At 42.2% G+C, this 14,824-nt stretch overlaps 2 protein-coding genes across 9 annotated transcripts in view; one reads left to right on the top strand and one right to left on the bottom strand.

Moving 5' to 3' along the window:
* The window catches only part of cadps2 (Ca++-dependent secretion activator 2), a 388,988-nt gene that overhangs the window by 127,140 nt on the left and 247,024 nt on the right, over window positions 1-14,824 (top strand). The window lies entirely within an intron of this gene.
* LOC129347938 (uncharacterized) lies at window positions 6,051-8,966 on the bottom strand. The gene is made up of 2 exons (XM_055006869.1): window positions 6,998-8,966; window positions 6,051-6,755 (listed from the first exon to the last, which is right to left on the bottom strand). Exon 1 carries the CDS (start codon window positions 8,915-8,917, stop codon window positions 7,637-7,639), a length of 1,281 nt encoding a protein of 426 aa, XP_054862844.1. The 5' UTR covers window positions 8,918-8,966; the 3' UTR covers window positions 6,051-6,755; window positions 6,998-7,636.

The raw sequence follows: 14,824 nt of genomic DNA, 5'->3' as shown, positions 1-14,824 counted from the left end.
GCTATGCTGCATTGTCCTCAAACCCCATCACTGTGTATGCAGATGATACAACAGTGGGGAGTCTTATTCACGACAATAACAACCTGTCCTATAGAGAGGAGGTGAAACAGCTTGTGGACTAGTGCTCTGAAAACAACCTGATCCTGAATGTTGACAAGACCAAAGAAATGATCATCAACTTCAGGAAAAAACATCCCAGCCATTCACCACTCATCACTGACAATAAAGCTGTAGAGGTGGTCAGCAGCATCAAATTCCTGAGGGTGCACGTGATCGGCAGGCTGGACTGTGGTGATGTCACTACAATCGACATCACTGGTCAAACAGGCTCAGCAGCGTCTGCAGTTTTTGCATTGGATGTGGAGAGAACAGCTGTCACCTCTCATCCTGACCACATTCTACAGAGGTACCATAGAGAGCGTGCTGTCCAACTACATCTCCATCTGGTTTGGCAGCAGGGCCTCTGACAGGAAGTCCCTGCAGATGGTGGTGAGGACGGCAGGAGAGATCATCGGGGCTTCTCTTCCATCCATCCAGGACGCTGTGCACAAACACTCTCTCAGCTGAGCCTGCCACACACACCACACCCCCACCACAGACTGTTCTTCCTGCTTCCCTCTGTGATAAGGTTCTGCAGCACCAGAGCTAGAACGGACAGGTTCTGCAATAGTTTAATTCCCCAAGCTATCAGACTGCTGAACACCTGATAACCTTACCATACCCTTTTGCACAAGGCAGTCACTGCCATTTCAAACTGCTGCTGCACTATTTAAACTGCTGCTATATTGTTTTTTATTATATTACTTTTGAATTCTTACATTGTGTATATACACTGATCAGCCAAAACATTATGACCACTGACAGGTGAAGTAAATAACATTGATCATCTTGTTCTCATGCAATGTTTTGCTGGGAGACCTTGAGTTCTGACATTCATGTGAATGTTTGACATGTACCACCCACTTTAGCATTACAGGTCAAGCAACCCCCCAACCCCCAACCCCACACCTCCCGTGGCAACAGCAGTCCTCGATCGCAGTTGCCACCCTCAGCAAGACAATACAACCCGACACACCGCAAAACTGCTCAGGAGTGGACTAAAATGTCTTTAGTTTTGTTCACTGAAACAAGCAAAAATTAAATGCGCTAAACTTTGCTAATGTTGTAGGAAAGTATCAGTTAACTTTAATATATGTACAAATATATAAACTATGTTGACTACATTGCAGAGTAAATTTGGAGAGGAAAATAAGAAAATCGAAATGAAGATGGGAAAAATGGGTTTTGTTCTGGTTTTTAAGCTCACAAATGGCTGCACACCATCTATGTACAACCCTTGAACTGTATATGTGAAACGAGCCAACATTTAGCTCTGCAGTCTTTCTAACAGCCAGCAGGGGGTGACACTTCTGGTCGTAAAAGAAAGGTTGATTGTACAGAAGTCTTCGAGAAAACAGCCCTGCTTCCCCCTTGATCTGTTACTTCAGTAAACATTGTCCTAATGAGTTCACTGTATCATGATGTATGTTTTGTAAATTATGGTCCCATTCATACTAAAATGGATGATTCAGTAGTGTATATTTTAGGGCGGGGCTGCCTTGTGATTAACAGAATGCTACCTCATCGCAATGTGTTGTGTCCCCAAGTTTGCAGTCATATTCACCCCTTACTTGCTGGGCTTAGTTTTGAAAGACCAAGATGGTGATGGACAAATTTCAGTTCCCAAACCAATGGGTGATGCCATGGTCACCACGTCCATGTTTTATACAAACAAGAAAAGCACTCAGAAAATGCAGTACTAAGTATCAAGGCTGTTAACAATGACATATTCTCCAATATGGCATTGTCAGAAATGCAGCTTTTTTTTTTTTGGAATGCAGCATTTGTTTATTTCTTCGTCAAGGAACGCGGCGGAGTTATTTGATGATCGATGTATGTTTTCCCTTCTGTTTATCTGTGAATCTGTGCGTAGCATTACTCAAGTAAACGCTACATCAGCTGCCTGCTGACAATCACATGATTGCTACCCTATTACAAGTCAACCACTGCAGACTTATCGGGACTTATCCATTGGAAATCATAGGACGACTGAGCAGCCTTGGCAAAGTACTGCGCTCTCTGAGCTAGGTCGGAATGTGACCATTTAATATAGATGTACCCACAAACAAAATGGCCATGTGCTGAGCACAGACGTGTGTTATGCATGTGTACATTATGCATGGATACCAAATCCCATAACCTAAATATGTAGCCGACGGTGGGAATTGAGCGGACTCGGAAACACCCCCATGATTTAATCAATTGTTCCTTGTATCATTTCCGCAGAAATGTTCTGACAAGTCCACAGCAGTCAATTTGTAGTCTGATCTCAATCATGTGATCATCAGCAGGCAGCTGATGTAGTATTCACTTGTTGTCATAGTTACAGTGGCACGGTGCCACTATCTCAAAATGACAGAAATCTTTAACAAATCTATGGATCCAGACTATCACTGCCCAAGTCTAATCACTCATTTAGGTCAGTCATTTCTGACCATCCCTGAAAATTTCATCCAAACCTGTTAGTACATTTTTGAGTAATGTTGCGAACAGACAGACGGACAGACAAACGGATATACAAACAAACACCGATCTTCGCTGCGTTCCATGGCGGGGTAATAATGTTACACGTGAAAACAATGATGATCATTGAACAGCCAGGCCTTGTCTCAGCCTTACTCACTTTAACATAAGCTATCATCAATATTGGGCTGTCGTTTGCAAGTCAGAAACTAACAATTGTAAGCATTTTCTGATTTGCTAAATCTTGACTTCTTGACTGAAATCAGTGTTTGGGTTTTTGTTAAACCTTAACCACCGCTGGATTTTCTGCATAATTTAGAACCATTTGTGATCTATTAGTCTCAAAGCAAAATACGGTTCAGTTGTGGCTGGCCTTTGCTTCCGCAGCGGTGAACAAAATGAAACTTATTCTGTAGTTACACTGTACTAAAATTTTTTTTTTTTTTTTTTGCTATGTAAAGAGTTCTGGCTCTCTGACAATCTGAGGTGAAACAGGCGATGGAGACATACTGAGAAGCAACATGTTTTATGCATGAAGGGAACATAAGAGCAGTGATGATGCACAGCTCCTTGTTGATGATGGTGGAGCACTTACAAGAAAGCTTGAGTAATGGTCTGACAGTGTAATTCCATCATGACTGCACATAGGATGAAATATATGCATCAACCCCAAGCAATCAGAACACCATCTAGCTGTGCTGATAAAGTCTGATCTTCAGAAATAGAGAACTTGCTGATCCGTTGTCTTCTGAGATTTCTTGTGGAATCAGTACATCATTTTTCTCGACACTACTCTGCTTTATTTTCAAAGAATGTTTCCTTGTCGTTTTTAGTACAGTATACCCCAACATTCTGACTAAATGAGGACTGTTAATACCACTTGTGTAAGCAATCTTACAGTAATAGGAAACACTATCTTGGGACCTGTATTAAAAGACCACCTGTTCCATCAGTTTGGAATTCATGTTGTGCTCTATTCCTATTTATTGTATTGTAGTTTTGGACTCAGATACACTTGAGATGCAAGCCGTTCAGACTTCCACCATGTCTACACTGGAGACACTGCAATGTATCAGCAGAGCAGCAGCAGCTCTGATGCTCTGTCTTTGTCTACTAGGGCTGCCATTAACGACGAATCGATGAATCGCCTGAGCACAATACGTCATCAAAAGCGGAAGTGAGCGTGCAATGCAACAGCAATCACCGTCCGAGCGGAGCGCGTAACACGGACAGACATCTGCGCTGTATTGTGCATATATAATATATGTGCGATGCAGCGTGGATGTCCGTTCCGCTTGGACGGTGATTGCTGTTGCAGTGCGTGCTCACTTCCGCTTTTGATGACGTATCGTGCTCAGGCGATTCATCGATTCGTCGTTAGTGGCAGCTCTATTGTCTACACAAAATGCATTCAGGTGCAATATTGACTATTTATCACCTGTGTATTGGCAACACTCGGAGTCCATCCTGCATTCACTGTTATTATGTACTCGTACTGTCAGAAAACAGACTTGAAGTGTCAAAATGTGCATGGTATAATTTTACATATAAGAAGCATGAGTGATTATATGTGACCTGTGCAGAGTGCTGGGTTGATTTAACATCGGAGCATATTTGCACTGACAGTGAAACTATTTTTATAGGGGTGGCTAGGTTGTCAACATTACTCCCTTTGGCATGGCATAATATCTTGTTAACAGTTTTTTTGTTTTGGACAGTTTTCTGTAGGCCAAATTTTTTAGGTCAGTCACAGTTATCATTTGCTTACAACTCAAACAGTAGACTAAGGTTTTTACGTCATTCAATAAATTGAAAACTTCGAATGGTTGCTAAAATGAATCTTTTTAAATTGATGATACAGCTCAAAAGATAATTACAATTTAAATAACATAAGAAAAGTCAGACACCTTTGTCAAAAGTGTCATTGTTTTGCTCACAACGTGTACCTCTTTGAGACATTAAAGTCCATTCAAACTTTTGTTTAGCATTCTCTTTCTTTTGGATGTCAGGCATGAGTCAGGCACTATTTGATCAGCAGTACTGCTACATCAATTAACTAATCAGTTGATTACATTAAACTATTTCAATAATCAATTAGTCAAACTGTATTGTTTGAAAGACAGTAAGTCTAAATTATCTGATTGCAGCTTCTTAAATGTCTTGTATCCCGTGACAATAAACTGAATATATTTAGGTTGTGGACAAAACAAGAGATTTAACAGCATACTGATGATACTGAGCAACATTTTTGTACCATTTTATTGACCAAGCAGTTAATCAATTAATCAAGAAAGTACTTGACAGATTGTTTGACAGTGAAAATAATCATTAGTTGCAGTTCTGTTGAGCAGTTTGCATCTCTTGTTTCCAGAGATCTTCAAAGTAGGTTTCATCCCTGTGGTCTTTAAGAATCAACACAAGAGTTTCAACTAAATCCGCAGTTAAACCTAAACCATACACACTTTAACTGGTGAAAATATTCAGCTCATTGTTTATTTGCTTTTTAGAAACATATGCACTTCATACTGTCTGTAGACTTTTCAGTGACAATTATGCCAAATCTTTGAAATGTTATGAACCATCTCAACCTCTGAGGTCATCAGGTGCTGGTCTGCTTTCAGTCCCTAGAATTATAACTAAACATGGTGAAGCAGTGTTTAGTCATTATGCTCCACATATCTGGAACAAACTCCCTGAAAGCTGTAGGTCCGCTCCAACTCTCACTTCTTTTAAATCAAAGCTCAATACTTTCCTGTTTGCCACTACTTTCCTAATATAGCTTTTTTTTTAGCTTGTTTTAAATGCAAATTTTAATTTATTTTTTTTTATATATTTCTAATTTTACTTTTATGTTTTATTATATTTGTCATTTTAATTGTGCTCTTTTATGCTTTGTCTGATAGGTTCCAATGCTTTTAATGTTTTATTGTAAAGCACATGGAGTTGCACTCATGTATGAAATGTGCTATGCAAAAAAAGCTGCCTTGCCTTGTCTTGCTACAAAATCAGTGGAAATATATTTTGGTTTGCCAATGAATGGGTGGTTGCACTGTGAAAATGCTTCTTTATGGGAGAAACTTTCATTGAGACATACCCGTAGTTCTGTAAAAAAAAAAAAAAGTTCTGCTTGAAAAGTATTAGTTACTGGATAACTCCAGTTCTATGAGTACATGCGTAGCCCTCTAACCTCCAACTATTATCTGTTCTTATCTTCTTGAGCAAGGATTTGATGTTTTTTCAGTGTTATATAGATTTGTAAATTGAACATTTTGGGATTTTTAAGGTGTAAGCTTGGGCTTAAAAAATGAGATTGATATTATTTACCATCTTCTGGCTTTTTCAATTCAAATACTTAATGAACTGAGCTATAGTCTGATGACTAATGAAGATATACTTTTTGTGCAGTCCTGCGTTTTATTATACATGTAACCCCTATCTCACGTAGCTATAAAATAATGTCTTGAATAGTTAGTACAATGGGATGGGGCCTGAGTTCGGTGTCAGTTTATGTATATAGTTAACCTACTAAAGAACCACAGCAACTCAACATTTAATTTTTACAATAATTTGTCACTGGTATTTTATTAAAAAAAAAACAGAATCATACAGAATAAAATAAATGTAATTCAGTGAAATCTCTGAGAAAATTAAATCAAACAATATACCTTCCAAATTAAATAGTTTTAACCACCTTTTGCTTAATGTACCTTTTAATACTTTTAAATCAACTGATGTCCTTTTAAATCAACCAATCCTCTTGAATCAGTTTCATATAAAGTCAGAACAAAATTCACACACTGTTTCCTATAATTGTGGGCCCACACACACATATCCACTCCCCAAACATACAGAACACTGAAGGAACCCGTTGCAGGCCTGGTTCGGAGCTTGGGTGCGGCGGGACCCGAAACTGTGAGGTCGCTTCACTCAAAGTAGAGCATGAAATAAAATTGTGCACATTAATGTTAGTTTTAGTACTTACAAAATCCGAATGAGCAGTTTGTGTGGTTAGCAGGGGGGAACTGGGGGCAAAAACGATCACAAAGGCCAGCTGGTAAATGATGTGCAGTTCATCACTCGTCCGCAGGAATCACAGGGGGGAAAACCGCGAAAAGAAGAAAAGAAGAAACAGCAGGGTCTTGTCGACGCTCCGACCGTCCGTCCTCTACGTCCTCTCCGTCCACGTCTGTCTCCTTTCATGCGGGTCACATTAACTTGCTTTAGCCAAAATATCACTCGCTATTTCATGTTGAATTAACATAAATCCGATTTAACCAAAACATCACAATGCTTAGCTAAACAGTACGATATCTCGGCACATTAACATGGTGCGCTAAGCTAAATAGCTAGCCGCCATTTGGCGTAACACATCCACCTCCTTATCACTACAACCTTTAGTCACAGCACAAAAACCAAATTACACACTCATATTTACCTTCATGCAGATCACACCAAAAGTAAATATCGGGACCACGGTTAGTCGACCTTCAGATATTTCACTTAAAATGTTTTCCACAATACGATGCCTCCGCTACGTTCTTAGCACGACAGCGAGTGAATGTTTCCTGAACCGTCACAGTATCAGCGCCACTTGTCCCGCCCCTTAGCATAGGGAAAAGCTTGGATTGGCTGTTAATTTTTTAATACACCAATGGTAATACAGAAACACAATGATTGACATTTCAGCTTGAAAACAGGTTAGGGTGCACAGCAGTCTACATGTCCTGACTTCAAACCAACCAAACATTACGTTTCCCATGAATATTAGGGGTTTTAAAGGAACACAACTCTTCTGAATACATAGTAAACATACATAAATAACCTTTTAAACTCTATTCATGAATTTTATACATTTCATCCCCTGAATGTATTTTAAACCAGTTTTGACTTTGTATTTTAACCGATTTTAGACTGTTTTAAATCAATTTTGACACATTTCAATGAGCATAAAGTCCTATTTAAATCCAATTTTAAATAAATTTAATGAAATGAATTTACTGCCCTTTTCTATACAACTATTTATACATTTTTAACAGATTTTTATGCCCTGTATTCTGTTGTCTTTTAGACAGGGCTACATCCTCCCCTTTCTAACCGTGTAGATGTCCTCATCACACTGTTTGCCTCTCTTTGACTTTGAACCTTGTTTCCTTGTCTCATCCCCTGAACACCTTCTGGACACTTTATGTATTTGTCTAGGTGTACTGCTTACTTTGTTTGGAGGGTTTAGTTTGAGTTGAATGACCATACCATGATGCATGATAGTAACTGGTTCACTGGATGGAGAACCAGGTTTGTCATAGGTAAATCGCATAGGTGGTTTTGGTTCTCTCTGAGACTTTCTAACAGGGGAAAGCTCTTTACTTCTGTATCTGTCACTTTTATAGGAGCCTTCACTTCTGGCTCTACTGGAAGAGGGTGAGCTTGCTCCCCTTTCCAAATCTTGTTCTTCTGCAGTGTCATTATTTGTCTCTTGTACATCAGAGTCTGCTCTAGAAGGTGCAAAGCTTTCAGAAGATCCTTCACTCTCAGTTTCTATAACTGGTTGATTTTCTTGGACTTCAGAGCTCTCTTCCTGCAAACTTTCATCCTCTTCTGAACTGTCCCTGCTCTCATCCTCTCCAGGATTCTGACTGGGCATTTCCAGTTGCCTCCTGACCTCATCCACATCAAAATTCCAAGGAATAGGGGCAGTTTCAAACTCTGAGTCTGATGATGGTGTGACATTTTCTGCTGGATGACTAGGCTGAGTAATCTTTTGACTTTGCCGAATGCGTTTTGATCTGGTAACAGGGCTCCGAATGGGTCCTGCTTCATCAGGAGAGTCTGACATCCTGACCAGGTAACCGATGGGCAGCAGATGGTCTCGATGCAAGATTTTGATCGAACCTGGACCACATTCTGGTTTCACCTTGTATACTGGCAGGTTTGGTAATTTCTCCACAACAACATATGGGGTTGACTTCCATCTATCCTGTAGTTTATGCTTGCCTTTTAACCCAACATTTTGAATGAGGATCCTGTCTCCTACTTCCAGGGGCTGATCTCTCACACGTTGATCATAGCGCGCTTTGTTTTGTAAGTGACTTTTTGTAGCGGCTTCAGATGCCAGCTTATATGCTTTCTGCAGATCCGTCCTCATCCTAACAACGTACTGCTGGTAGGAGGACTCACTCTCACCATCCGGTGAGATTCCAAAACAGATGTCAATGGGCAGCCTTGCTTCTCTTCCAAACATGAGTCGATACGGTGAGTATCCAGTGGCATCATTTTTTGTACTGTTGTACGCATGTACAAGTTGACTGATATGCTGGCTCCAGCACTGCTTTTTTACATTATCCATGGTGCCAATCATTGCAAGAAGAGTGCGATTGAATCTTTCTGGTTGTGCATCACCTTGCGGATGATAGGGAGATGTTCGCGATTTACGGATCCCCAGCATGGACAAGAACTCCTTGATCAGTCGACTCTCAAAATCTCTGCCCTGATCAGAGTGTATCCATGCAGGCAGACCGTAGTGCACAAAATACTTCTCCCACAATACTTTTGCAACAGTGACAGCTTTTTGGTCTCTGGTAGGAAACGCTTGTGCATAACGTGTATAGTGATCCGTCACTACTAACACGTTAGCAACACCTTTGGAATCAGGCTCTATCTGTAAGAAATCAATACAGACTAGATCCAAGGGGCCATTACTTGTTATCTGATTCAGCGGTGAGGCACGCTGAGGCAGTGTCTTCCTGGTTATACACCTCCCACAGGTTTGAATGTACTCCTCGATCTCCACTGCCATGCGCGGCCAATAGAATCGGTCTGCAATCAGTTCTCTGGTTCGTTCTACACCCATGTGTCCGCATTCATCATGCAGAGATCTTAATACCATAGGCCGATATCTTGATGGCAAGACAAGTTGTCTGATCTGCCTTCCACATGGTTTTTCTTTCAATCTGTAAAGTAATCCGTCCTTAGCCTCCAGTTTGCTGTTTTCCCGGAGGAGCAAAACAGTCTCTGGTGGGTTATTTTTAGAGTGATTCAATTTCTCATTGTTCTCGATTGCTTTCTTGACTGTTCCGATCGTTGGATCCAGGTTTTGAGCTGTCTGAATATCTTTCGGGCTCAACTGATCGAGTGTGTTCATGCTGAGATTTACTGGGAACACAAAGGCATCAGGTACCGCTGTGGCAGGAGCTCCAAGCTGATCCACCAATCGATCAGGTACCAATGCTTCTTCTCTGACACAGGCCCGCTTGCAAAGGGCTTTAACACCAGCAGGCTGGATGCTAACCCACTCTCTCGTCTCTCCTGGGGTATACTGACGGGACAACAAATCAGCATCAATATTGTGTCGCCCAGGACGATATTGAATGGTGAAATCGTACGTGGCGAGAGCAGCAAGCCAGCGATGTCCTACTGCACTAAGCTTGGCTGAGGTCAACACATAGGTTAGTGGGTTATTATCAGTCCTTACAATGAATTTTGCGCCATACAAGTAGTCATGAAATTTATCCACAACGGCCCACTTCAGAGCCAGAAACTCTAACTGGTGGACTGGATAGTTATGTTCTGGGTCCTTCAACTTTCGACTTGCGAATGCTACAGGTCTGAGGCCTTCGGGGTATTCTTGGTTCAAGACAGCACCTAAACCATTCATACTGGCATCCACATGCAAGATGTAGGTTTTTGTGGGGTCAGCGAAGGCTAACACAGGGGCATTGATCAAGCAGTCGCGGATTCTTTCAAAAGCAGCTTGACAGGCTGGAGTCCACCGCTCTCCAAAAGGCTCTGACATTTTGAAGTAGACCTTGTTTGAGTCGGCTTTCCTTTTGGACTTAGGGTCCTGCCAAGTGGGTGCATAACCCTTGGTAAGCTCAGAGAGGGGGCGGATGATAGCTGAGTAGTTTGCGATAAACCTCCGATAGTAACTGCAGAATCCAAGAAACGATTTGAGAGGTTTTAGATGAGTGGGCACTTTCCAGTGTTTCACCACTGCCACTTTCTCCTGATCAGTGGCTATCCCGTTCGCAGACACAATGTGACCAACGTATTTCACTTGAGGCTGACAGAATTGACACTTGTCAACGGAAACTTTCAACCCGATTTCCTCAAGTCTGTCCAGAACCTTGAGAAGACGTTGCTCATGCTCTTCGAGAGTTTTTCCAAAAACGATAATGTCATCCAAGTACACCAAAGCCTCCAGGAGATGCATGTCGCCCACAGCTTTCTCCATCAGACGCTGGAACGTTGCAGGCGCTCCAGTGATTCCCTGTGGCATGCGTTCAAATTGATAGAAGCCTAGAGGGCAGATGAACGCCGTCTTTTCTTTGTCCTCTTCTGTCATTGCAATCTGGTAGTAGCCACTACGCAAATCTAATACAGAGAACCACTTGCTGCCTGACAACGAGTCCAGGGCATCGTCAATGCGTGGCATTGTGTACTGGTCTGGTATGGTGCGGTTGTTAAGTGTTCTGTAGTCTATACAGATTCTTATAGCTCCATTCTTTTTGCGGACAATGACGATGGGTGAGGCGTAAGGACTGCGGGACTCTGTTATAATCCCAGCCGCTAACAGCTGTTGTATGTGTCGCCTCACGTCATCAATATCTGCAGGGGCTATTCTCCTGGACCTTTCCCTGAAAGGTCGGGTGTCATGCAGGCGTATGTGGTGTTCGACACCTGTGGCCAAACCGACATCCCACTCATGCAGTGAGAAAACTTTCTGCCTCTCAGCTAACTTCTGCTGAAGCCGGCTCTTCCACTCCTCAGGGACTGGGGAGTCTCCAAAATCGAAGAGTTTTGGGTCTAGGGCTTCAGCTGGGGGCTCGGCGGGTTGGACGGGGGTGACTGTGTCCACAGCATACATCTCTGCAATGACAGTTCCCACTGGTATGGAGGTCGCCTTTTTGGACTCATTCTGAATGAGCACAGTGAAGCTGTTGCTGTCGATACTAGCATCTGGGAGCACACCTGGCTGTACCAGCACACCGGCTGGTAGTGACTGAGCAGTGGGGGCATCAATCAATACAAGATCTTTGGATGGAGTAGTCCGTCTGTCTATTTTGCAGGTAGCATAATATTTTGCACCTGGAGCAACAGAGAGTGGACCAGGTCCTTTCCATTTTATTTGCCCTAAGACTTCATCCTTTGCCAACTGTATCTGAGTATTAACTGGGGCATACACAGACTGAATTCTCATAGAGTGAACGATGTCTTTATCACCCTTTGTCTTCACCAGCTCCCATAAGCGGCTGAACAGAGATGTGTTGGTGCCAACTAATACAGGGGCTTGTTGGTTGTTCTTGGGCTCGGGGCAGATCAGTGCGAGCACCTCTACTTTCCCGGACACACCGGTGATCTCTTCAGCAAACTCCATCTCCACCACCACATAACCTCTGTAGGGATACTCTGTGTCGGCAAGGCCCCAAAGTCCAAGACGAGAGAGGGGTGTTAAGGGGACATCCGCCAGGTGTTCCTTATACCAACTTTCAAAAATAATGGTCACATTAGACCCACTGTCAATGAGCGCATTGCAGGACACATCATTTACTTTGATGGTATGGATGAATGATGGACCTACAAGACCCTCAGGTAAGCTAGCATCTTTTTCAGGGACTTCAATTTTGTTGACTTTAGCAACACACGGATCTTCTGCTGCATGCTTTGGGTTTGTTTTAGTGGGATCAGGTGCTCCTCGCACTACACGAATGAGTTTTCTTATGACTTTCTGTGGGTTCTCTGCTGATGTGCATCTGTTGGCTATATGACCATTTTCTCCACACTTGTAACAGAAGTACTCATCAAAATCTTTGGAAGGTGACATTTTGAAAGGAATAGGCTTGTGGTTTTGGGCTGCTTTGTGTCTACTGGGCTGTGTCATGTTCTCGGGCTTGGGGGCTGATGTGTAGTTCACTGCCATTACACTCATCTTATTTTCTAGAGCTTCCACCTGTTTTCTAAGTGACTTCAGTTCACTTTGTGACTCAATTTTTTGTTTTTTCTTTTCCTTTTCTTTTGGACTCCTGACAGAATCATCCGGCGGCAATTGGGACCATGAGTTGTTTCTTTTCTCCAACTGCGCTTTCAATTCTTGAATTTGAGCCTCCAGTTCACGCTGAGTGGTTGAATCAGGCTCTTTCTCCTTTTCAGCCTGTATGGTGCGTACATGCTGACGACGTACAGGTGCTGTCTGGCTTTGTCTAGCAGACTGTCGGCTTTCCTCTTCAATCATTTCTCGTAGCAAGTTCAGAAAAGATGGGGGATCGTCTTTCCGCTCCCTAATTTTCAACTGAAGCAACATGAGATCAGAAGTTGAACCTCTAATAAGTTGCTCTACTCTGGCTTTGTTAGCGGAACTAACAGGTAAACCACCTGCCTGCACTACTTTAACAAGAGACCTCTCTAATCTTCGCAGGAAGTCAGACAGACGTTCTCCGGACTGCTGACGCAGGGCTCTAAATGACAAATAGAGTTCCTCTCCAGATTCTACTGTACCAAAAATGCTCTCTATGGCCTCTATGTAATCATGGGGGCTAGCATCTGGTTCAGTCATACGAACAGCCTGAATGATTTCCAAGGCGGGGCCTTTGAGACTCTCCAGTATCCGTCGTCGTTTCTCTTTGTCGGAGCACTCACCTTCATCTACTAAGAGTGTTGCTTGCTCCAGCCACATGTATAAGGACTCCTCTCCAACAGGGGTGGGACTGACCCCGGAGAATGTCCGTAGTCGTCTGTAGCCATAGCTGTCTGTTGGTCTGCTTGTTTTGCTCATTATATCACCCACTGCACGAATGATAGCCTCTGAGTTGTTGTCTCCTGCACTTGGGAGAATGCAGGCACTCTGGACATCCTCTAAGGTTTTTCCTTCATTTCTCAGAAAGGTGAGTAGTTTCTCTTCAAACTTATCAGTCTGGGGCTCTACATAGTACACTGCTTTCCAGATACTTCCACCACTTATTGGCATCACTTCTGGGGGGATTTTAGTGGGGTCTATCACTTCACGGCACTCGCACAACACCATGAGGGACTGCTGTTGTGGGTGAAACATTTTTCCTCTAACCACCACTTTACCTAAAACTTTGATAGACTCTGCTGTTTCTTCTATCTCAGCTATTGAAACACTTTCAGGCACTCCATACAGTAGGAGGGCATGTTTTACGTCTACCAACTCTCCTCTGCACCAGTTAACTAGCTCCAGTTGTGAGGGACTGCTCGTTTGGGTTTCCATTACTGTTATTCTTGTACAGTTCTGATAGCACATTAGAAGTATATTGTAAAAATTAAATGTTGCTGTGTTCAGTGGATCTTAGTTTTATTTATTTATTTTACCATATGACTTTTATCAATTAATCCCAGCGGTGCCTCCATTTATGTAACCCCTATCTCACGTAGCTATAAAATAATGTCTTGAATAGTTAGTACAATGGGATGGGGCCTGAGTTCGGTGTCAGTTTATGTATATAGTTAACCTACTAAAGAACCACAGCAACTCAACATTTAATTTTTACAATAATTTGTCACTGGTATTTTATTAAAAAAAAAACAGAATCATACAGAATAAAATAAATGTAATTCAGTGAAATCTCTGAGAAAATTAAATCAAACAATATACCTTCCAAATTAAATAGTTTTAACCACCTTTTGCTTAATGTACCTTTTAATACTTTTAAATCAACTGATGTCCTTTTAAATCAACCAATCCTCTTGAATCAGTTTCATATAAAGTCAGAACAAAATTCACACACTGTTTCCTATAATTGTGGGCCCACACACACATATCCACTCCCCAAACATACAGAACACTGAAGGAACCCGTTGCAGGCCTGGTTCGGAGCTTGGGTGCGGCGGGACCCGAAACTGTGAGGTCGCTTCACTCAAAGTAGAGCATGAAATAAAATTGTGCACATTAATGTTAGTTTTAGTACTTACAAAATCCGAATGAGCAGTTTGTGTGGTTAGCAGGGGGGAACTGGGGGCAAAAACGATCACAAAGGCCAGCTGGTAAATGATGTGCAGTTCATCACTCGTCCGCAGGAATCACAGGGGGGAAAACCGCGAAAAGAAGAAAAGAAGAAACAGCAGGGTCTTGTCGACGCTCCGACCGTCCGTCCTCTACGTCCTCTCCGTCCACGTCTGTCTCCTTTCATGCGGGTCACATTAACTTGCTTTAGCCAAAATATCACTCGCTATTTCATGTTGAATTAACATAAATCCGATTTAACCAAAACATCACAATGCTTAGCTAAACAGTACGATATCTCGGCACATT

The sequence above is a fragment of the Amphiprion ocellaris genome, chromosome 3 (genome assembly GCF_022539595.1).
Source record: "Amphiprion ocellaris isolate individual 3 ecotype Okinawa chromosome 3, ASM2253959v1, whole genome shotgun sequence".
NCBI classification, from domain to species: domain Eukaryota; kingdom Metazoa; phylum Chordata; class Actinopteri; family Pomacentridae; genus Amphiprion; species Amphiprion ocellaris.
Note: the sequence above shows the minus strand (reverse complement) of the source record. Positions and strands in the feature narration are given on the sequence as shown.

What these genes read in the sequence shown, in the direction of transcription:
- LOC129347938 (XM_055006869.1), bottom strand. Translation starts at nt 8,917, where the DNA reads ATGATTGGCACCATGGATAATGTAAAAAAGCAGTGCTGGAGCCAGCAT.